Genomic DNA, 9,228 nt, shown 5'->3' with positions numbered 1-9,228 from the left:
ATTTCAAGCAATCAACAGTTCCCCGAATTAACATTTCATTAAAGTGGAGAAAGGGGGAGCTAGACAGACACTCTTTCCCTTCTCTTTTTCTTCCATTACGTTTGCAAACGCAGCCAGACTGCTGAGGTCAACGTGGTTGATGGGTCAGCTTGACCTTCCATAACGTTTACCTTCCTCATGTGGAGCATGTTTAGTGCAAGTTCGCAGAAATGAAATAAAGTAAGGCTTAAACAGCAGAGGAGAGATAAATGTGACGTCCAGGTGTACGTGGAGGTGTTTTGCAGTTTCTGATTCAAAAGAACCCATTGTACAAAAGAGACAACCGGGAGGGGGGCAGTTGGTTTTTGGAGGTTGTAACGTGTTGGTGCAGAACATTATTGGCAGTCAGTCGAATTAACTTTTTAATGCTGTCTAAGATATCTCTATGTATGGTAGTAACTCCACACTTTCATATGAGTGAAGAGTACTCTTATGTTCATCGTACTTAAGCTATGTGTAAGCGCTGCACAATTTTCTGTCAGTGTAGAGGAAGCTTAGCGTTTGTAATAGATTTTTTTTAATGTTTACATATTGCGCAACAATATGTTATAAACAAATTCACATGCATACATAGTTTATTGAAATCATCTCTGCATTCTCGATCATTATTTATCTACATGCTAGTCTTATAGTTTTATTAAATTTCGTTTAGTACGCATATACACACATCCTTTTTCTTTCTTTCTCTCTCTCTCACACACACACACAGTACGTGTATGGAATCCGATAAGAATTCGAATCACATATATATTGGTAGAAATCACATAAGCACACACTCACAGATACCACAACACATAAACCGGCTCGTTGCCCGATTATAAAATTCTGTACATGTTCGAGTAATATCGATTTCCCACATAAGTGTAAAGCCAAAACTTATTCTGTGGATGCCAAATGGGGAATTCTGATAGTCATATAAATGTTGCATCTCGACAGATCTTTTTATGAGAAATGATTGAAATCGCTGGAAATATGTTGTATGAGGAACAAATCGATGGAAGTGAAAGAAAGACTTGCTTTTGCGGTTCTCAAAAACGTTCAAATTCCTATTATCCACAAATAGTTCGGAGTTGTTGTTATTTAATCTTTGTTCAGCTCTGATAGCGCAAACCTAGGATCAACCGAGACCTTACCGTCCTTTTTTATATACAGCATAATGTGTTGTTTCTGCCTTGAGACCATAGTATGGTCCATGGGAGATTTTGTTGGTATTTCTAGCAGGCTGAAATACTAATATACGAACAAAACGATCATTATTAAAGTAAAGTTTACAAACCTTGGATGTCCCTTTTAATGGATCGTTTACTAATTCAAGTTCACCGATATTGGTTGGTGAAAAGAAGACAAGGATATCTGTAATCCAAAACCTAGTCCTATGTGTGTGTGGACAGAACATTGCACAATAACTAGCACAGTGGTTTTAAAAGCATGAAATAAAAGGTTCAATTTGCATAGAAATTTAGTTAACTTTTCTCTCTCGAATCGGTTTAAAAATGCATGCGATTGACGCTACTGTTTAGCCTCAGGTCAGTACCAAGAGACAAAGCTATGAGAAAGTGCTCCAGTTCCGATCACTCACTTTTTTTTTCTGTAACCATGATAAATCTGGGATTAGATTATCCAATGTGTTAGATAAGACAGTAGAGTGTATTTCGCGGGCGATTGAGCTGTTATTTCTAGAAGACTGGACGACTACTCTAAGACTTTCTCATTGGTTCCTATGTATACATTGTAGTGTGCGTGTGTTTGTGAGTGTAATGTTTATATGTTGTTAATAGTCTGCCATTCGACGTAATGAATTCTTTGTTAGTCAGTCTAAAAGAGATGACTGACACAGGACTAGCAGATCAGACCAAATTAAGTTCTTTTTCTCCTCCTACCCAACCTCAATTACAAACTCATATCAACACTTATTGTTTCGTTAACAATATATAATAATAAAGCACTCAACTTCATTAAGCAGGTTGGATTGGTCTGACTTACGTTCAATTACTTCACTTCTAAGCTTTGTGTGTGTCCGTTGCTCTGTATGGATCATCCAACAGAAACAATACTTGATGAAATTACATAAAACCGCATAAAATGGCTTCACATATGCTATAATTAAGCTTCCTGTTACTCTCATAATAGACTGATATAAAGAGAGAGAATATCGTAGATTAATTTTGTATGTTTATATCGGTGATTTGAGGATGTTTTTGGTTGTTGTTTCTTCTTTGATCAGATGTCAGCAATTGTATTCTGTAACGCACATTATTACAAAGTGTGGTAGATATAATGAGTGGAAGACCTGCTATAAATATTTGTGTGTGTGTGTGTAAATAAAAGAAAACAGGCAGATAAACACAAGTGGGTCTGATGATTATATTTACGTGGAATGCAAACAGAAGGAATTGGGAATTATCTTTTTATTCCCATACTCATTCGACCAGGATCGCTTTTATGGCCGACTTTCAATATCAGAGCCACCTGCCTTTGATGGAGTTGGAATTGAAGTTCTCGTTTATATCATTACAATTCCGTGAATGTCTGTACCAAGTTTGCTTTGCCGTTTTCCAACACATACGCACACATATATATGCATGCATACGTACGTGCATGCATGCCTGCATGTATGTATATATATATATATATATATATATATATATATATATATATATATATATATATATATATATCCATCCATCCAGGGTTAACATAGTGCGCAGCTGATCTGAAGTTTCTGAGATATCCACAATTTTGTCTACGAATCGGAAGTATTGGTTTTTCGCAATTGCCACTGATTACCACCTTTCCAATGACTGTCTCCGATAACCATTTCGCGACATGTAGCGGAAATCTTTGGAAAGATGGTATCTGTTCTGATCGAAGCTTTTTGCTGGAAATCCTTCTCGACTTAAACTCTTACGGATAGTGACAGCAGAGCTATGTTACTCATACATCCTGATGTTATCTCCCTGAGAAGTTTTATGTATTGTGCCTTGACTCCTAACATCTCCAGGGACTTCAGCACTGCTTCACTACGACGATATGGAAGCTATTTTCAGAATCTGTTAGGTAATACAAAATGGGGGCTTATGATATTTCGCTCGCTCTAAAAACTGTTAGTGTGAACATGTAGCCTGTTTCTGCTGTGCTCTAGTTCTGTTGAAAACTCGCTTGCTTCCTCAACTGTTGGGTCATCGAGATGTTTCGAATGTCTGGTGTCTATGACGTTTGTAAACAGCTTGTAGTGGAGAGATAAGGAGCGTATGGTGCAATAGTTTTCTAGATTTCTTCTATTAACCATTTTTATAAAGCAATTTAGCAATGGATTTCTTCTATAGTATTTTTCCTGTCAAATATTTATCGTGCAGAGAAAGAGGACTTTCCACAGCTGTTCTCCTTCACTCTTTAACATTTTTAGAGGCTATATTTTATCACCTTGCGAAACCTTCTTCGTTTCTCTGACCAGAAAGAGTGCCACTTCTTAAAAAATTTGCGATTATGGCGGATCGAGCGTCACTGATGATTTAAAAAACATTGGATGTAAACGATTTTACAGATTTTCTCCACCTTTGTTTTTGTCTATCAACGTGAACTCGTCTTTGTTCTTGAGCGCCATTCTCTGATTTATATAATATTCCCTCTCTTCTGTAACCAGCAGCAGCTTTTTTTAATTTATAGTTCACAGTATTTTTCCAGCTGTTATTCCCTTATAGAGACCAGAATACTTGCAGAGAATGGTTATGCATTCATTGTCTTGGTTTGAGTATTTTGCAATGAGTTCATAAAATCGTTAATTTTCAGTCACCTAGTTGAAAAAGTATTTCAGTTTTCTAATTCAGCGGCCATTTTCGATCCCCTGCCATTTGCACGATGGTTAATTGCAAGTTCGACGGAATGCTCCTACGTAGGGTTGTGTGATTAGCTCTGGTAATCGGTATCTAAGCAGAATTTGAACTCAGAGAGCCGAAACAAATATTGCATGGCATCTTGTCCAACAGCTCTTAAAAGTTCTACCAATCTACAACTCTACATATCAAACCTGAAGGTATGATATACAAATTAACATCGCTGGGATATGAACTCAGTGTGGATCACCGTTCAAATACTATAAAACAGTCAATTCGACATATTACTAATATTACTAGATGTATGACCAATAAAATGTTTTTAAAATGTTAGTGATTAAAGTTGTAAAGTAGCAACCTGTGATCCACTGTCAGTTTATTTCTGCTGTAGATGTTCCGGTCTGACTCTTAATTAAAGGAGCTGAACTGTAACGCGACGCATTCACTATGCTTTTGGAGATGTCTTTTTTTCTTTCGTTTTTGGATTTGGTTTGCAAGATTCTTTATATGAGTTCGTGTGTTGAAGCATATTCTGTTGTCTGGGGAGAGTCATTTTCTTTTTGTGTCTTATAATTTAACACACTCATCGGTAAAATTTCCACTTATTTCTTAAAACTGTATGGTTAGATTAGCCTCAGATCCAGAATAGAATAAGGATGAGATTTTTGTTTTGTTCGGTTAAAAAGCCTCGGAAACTGGACAGATGCTTGTAATTTGTGAAAGAGTTAAATTTTACCTTTAAATTTAAATTGATGACACTGTATCTCACTGATATATCTTCTCCGCATCATTTCATCAAGTTGATAATCCTCTCTCTCTCTCTTTTATTTTTCAGCATTAGCATGAAGTCGGGTAACGCCAAATTTGTCGGTGCTTGGTGGATTGGATTTCTTCTCAGTGGTCTCTATGCCATTCTTATATCTTTGCCGATCTGTGGTTTCCCACGAGAATTACCAGGTACGGAAGATATTTTGGTTCAAATTTAAAATTCAAATATGAAATTTAAATATTAATTTATATTTTATTAAAAAACAAAGCATTAAGTTTTAATCTATGTTTTCATACTTATATAGATAAAATTCGTCGCAAACCTGAACTGAGTAAAAATCTTAAATTTAGCTTAAAAAGAGAGAATAGCGTACTTGGTAACGTGACCACCTTGTTAGGTACATGTCTGTGGTCCTAGTGTCTTTAGCGGGTCTGATGATTTCTTTTTCACTCTTTTTACAGAGGCTGACAGAGATGGGTTTTTTTTTTCTAAATAAATGTGTTTGGCTATTAAAAGGGCAGCTCCGTGGCTGTTAATTACTGTCACTGTTTTCACACTGTTAATTGGGAAAGCTTAAACATCACTACACTACATTACATTCCACCTGAGTTTTGCGGCCTGCAACTGATTAAAGAATTACAGTGTGTGTATACACGTGTGTGTGTGTGTGTGCGTGCTGACGATTGTACTAAAGATTGCTGCTGCATGTAGGGCCTCACTGACCAGAGTATGATGTAACCAAACGTTTTATACACTCAATGGACTCCTTAATTTTAATATTCACTCTACAGTCAAGTATATCGAGTCCTTTCTTGTTTGATTGTTCTTCTGAATCTCCGTATTAAGTTAATGCTACCACACACACTCTTATATAAACAATGACGCACGCGCAAGTGTCCTCCTTTCGTTGTCTCATTAACACTAAACAAGAACCACCAAAAAGCGTAAGCACCCATTTGAGGCTTCATGAGTTTTCTGCTGGGTTAAATGCACTATTGTGATGAAATCCTACCACGGGTACAGCTGGGAAAATAGGCTTGCTCCTAAAATAGGTAGGATTATTATCCATGGATGCAGCTCCATTTACTCTCATGAATGCGTTTATCTATGTGTGCACGAATGGCAGAGGGAGAGAGAGAGAGAGAGGAGAAATATGTGTTACACATCAGCTAACGCACACACACACACACACACACACACACACACTGTATAGTTATGGTACAGTTGTACGTAGAATGAGAAGCGTAGAGAGAGAGTGGCTTATATGTTTTCAGGCATTTTCTGGTTCATTAGCTCTGGGTTAATTCTGATCAAACTCACCTTATCACAGACATTCCAGCCGTGTCCATCCTGTCTTTTTTTTTTTCTTGAGTAAATTGGACTACTTTATTTAATGTCTCTTTCTTTCTTTTTTTTTTAAAGATAAGGAATATGATTTGAGGGAGATTGGTTGCTCAGGTCTAGCGACCACGTGGAGGCCTCCTTGTTGACTTGGTTTTGTTTAATAGGTCAAATATGTTCCATTTTAAGTGACACCACAAACATCACCACCGCCACCGCCACCATCTCACCATTATCCCCAGCATCTTCACTATCATCATCATCATCATCATCATCATTACCACTATCAACACCATCAGCATGAGACAAGTATTTTTAATAGGTCAGTATGTCCCATTAAGCTTCCCCAGTACCACCACCACCATCATCCTCATCGCCCCCTAACAGCATCATCACCACTATCATCATCATCATCATCATCGCCATCACCACCACCCTCCGCCCAGACCAGTATTGCTTAATAGGTCAGTATGTCCCATTAACTATCACCACCAGCCTGCCCCCACCAGCCAGCCCCCACCCAGGCCAGTATTGTTTAATAGATCAGTATGTTCCATTAAGGGTTGTCTTCCCCTCACCTGCCCCATACTGTCGCGTGGTGGTGCTGGGTTGAAGGTTTGCGGAGAGAGAGAGAGAGAGAGAGAGAGAGGAAATGCGATGTTTAAATTCCAAGTCTCTTATCAGAAGTCGTAGCAGTGTGTATTAAATGTATTCGCGCTGCCGCCATTGCTGGTATTGTTGTTGTTATTGTGACATTGTTAGTTGTTGCCGTAATAGTGGTGGTGGTGGTGGTGTAGATGCTGTTGATAGTTATAATGGTGTTGGTTAAAACGACAATGGAGATAATTTTTTTTTAAAGGCAATGTTTATGAAGCTACAAATACTTGCAATGGTGATGTGGGTTGCAGATGCGCTCGTGGTATTTTGATAAATATTTATAGTTATTGTGTGGTGGTGGTGGTGGTGGTGGTGGTGGTTGAAGTAGTGGTGGTGGTGGCGGCGGCGAACTGGCAGAACCGTTAGCACGCCGGGCGAAATTCCGCCGAGGTCGACTTTGCCTTTCATCCTTTCGGGGTCGATTAAATAAGTACCAGTTACACACTGGGGTCGATATAATCGACTTAATCCGTTTGTCTGTCCTTTGTCCTCTCTGTGTTTAGCCCCTTGTGGGTAGTAAAGAAATAGGTATTTCGTCTGCCGCTACGTTCTGAGTTCAAATTCCGCCGAGGTCGACTTTGCCTTTCATCCTTTCGGGGTCAATAAATTAAGTTACGCACTGGGGTCGATGTAATCGACTTAATCCGTTTGTCTGTCCTTGTTTGTCCCCTCTGTGCGTAACCCCTTGTGAGCAGTAAAGAAATACAGTGGCGGTGGTGGTGGTGATGGTAGTAGTATTAGTAGAAGTAGTAGTAGAAGAAGGTAGTAGCGTGATTTAATGTTATGTCGTTGTTATTTAGCTCTTGGTCATTATTGATTGTTCAAGCAGACCAGTGATCAAAGGCGCTCCAGTCATGATCATCTTGTCGTTAGTCGACTGTATCTGTTGGACTACATTATTCAAGGCATCTTTCCATTTCTTTTTCAAATACGATATGGTCTGAGGAAGCTTGCTGCTGCTATTTCTTGCACTTTACACAATCACATAAATCTCTCTCTACATAAGTCTGTGTGTGGCAGCTTTGGTAACCTTCAACTAACTCTATCTCCACCGAGACCCTGCGGCGCAAGTTGACCAAAATTGAGATTATGATAGAAGAAGGCTTGCTCTTCCTTCCATAGAAGGACCATGTTAAGACTAAAAATTCAAATCAGACCATGTTAAGACTAAAAATTATTTACATCAAAAAGGTACTTTTTTTCAATGAAAATTCCTATTTTTTTAACGATTTTTTGACTGCTGTGTCGCCATTTTTCGGTGTATTTCAACCAGGAAAATGTTCACTTAAAGAGAATAACAAGCTACATAATGCAAAATTTTTACTTTTCAAAAATTCCAATTCTAAAGGGTCGAAACAAATCCGAGCAACGCCGGGCGATACTGCTAGTACTCAATAAGTCGTAGACAAACTTAAGCGATGGCGGTTATAACACAGGAGGTTCCAGCCGTGACCATTTCGTCATTACCAGACAGTATTTCTATGACTTACATTAATTAAAGTGTCTTTTCATTTTGTTTTTAACACGATAGGTAATTAGCTGAGGGAATTTGCTGCTGTTTCTATCTAACAAGTCACACAATCGCATAGTCTCGCTCGTTAGATCATAGGTGGTGGCCATAGAATAGAATGGCTGAGAATAGTATTGGGAGAAGAAATAGTTTGATGATGACCTTGTTGGTGTTTGCTCTTTTACTCTTTTATTTGCTTCAGTCATTTGACTGCGGCCATGCTGGAGCACCGCCTTTAGTCGAGCAAATCGACCCCAGGACTTATTCTTTGTAAGAATAGCATATATTCTATCGGGTTCTTTTTGCCGAACCGCTAAGTTACGGGGACGTAAACACACCAACATCGGTTGTCAAGCGATGTTGGGGGTGGGGACAAACACGCAAACACACGCACACATACATATATATACATATTTATATATATATATATATATATACATATATACGACGGGCTTCTTACAGTTTCCGTCTACCAAATGCACTCACAAGGCTTTGGTCGACCCGAGGCTATAGTAGGAGACACTTGCCCAAGATGCCACGCAGTGGGACTGAACCCGGAACCATGTGGTTGGTAAGCAAGCTACTTACCACACAGTCACTCCTGCGCTGTTTGCTGCAAAACCATTAACAATTGTTATATTGTATTGCTGACTCCACTGGCAACACCACCTAACGTTTAACTGAACTGTTTGTCTTAATATTTTAAAACAAGAACCAGCCTGTTTAGAATATACCAGCAGCAGGAGTAGCATAAACAATACCTCTGCCGATCTTAGAAGAACCCTATAATCTAACTGCCATTTTAATCAGCATCTCTATCATTATAAACATTACTACCACTTTCATCACCGCTGCCGTCATCTTCACAACCATCATTTCTATCACCACTATAATCATCATGATCAACATTATAACCACCGATGAAGGGAAAAAAAATAGTATTTCCGATCGTTTAGATCTGTTCATTTGACCTCCATTTTCCCGAGATAATATATATACCCAGTACAAAGGCGGCGAACTGGCAGAACCGTTAGCACGCCGGGCGAAATGCGTAACTGTATTTCGTCTGTCGTTACGTT

At 38.7% G+C, this 9,228-nt stretch overlaps 1 protein-coding gene across 1 annotated transcript in view; it reads left to right on the top strand.

The window, feature by feature from the left end:
• LOC115210707 (solute carrier organic anion transporter family member 4A1-like) overlaps positions 1–9,228 on the top strand; it is a 170,801-nt gene that overhangs the window by 141,064 nt on the left and 20,509 nt on the right. Inside the window, exon 5 of the mRNA XM_029779400.2 lies at positions 4,708–4,829. Coding sequence (XP_029635260.1) covers positions 4,708–4,829 — 122 coding nt within the window. The remainder of the gene's footprint in view (positions 1–4,707; positions 4,830–9,228) is intronic.

The sequence above is a fragment of the Octopus sinensis genome, linkage group LG4 (genome assembly GCF_006345805.1).
Source record: "Octopus sinensis linkage group LG4, ASM634580v1, whole genome shotgun sequence".
Lineage (NCBI taxonomy): Eukaryota > Metazoa > Mollusca > Cephalopoda > Octopoda > Octopodidae > Octopus > Octopus sinensis.
Note: the sequence above shows the minus strand (reverse complement) of the source record. Positions and strands in the feature narration are given on the sequence as shown.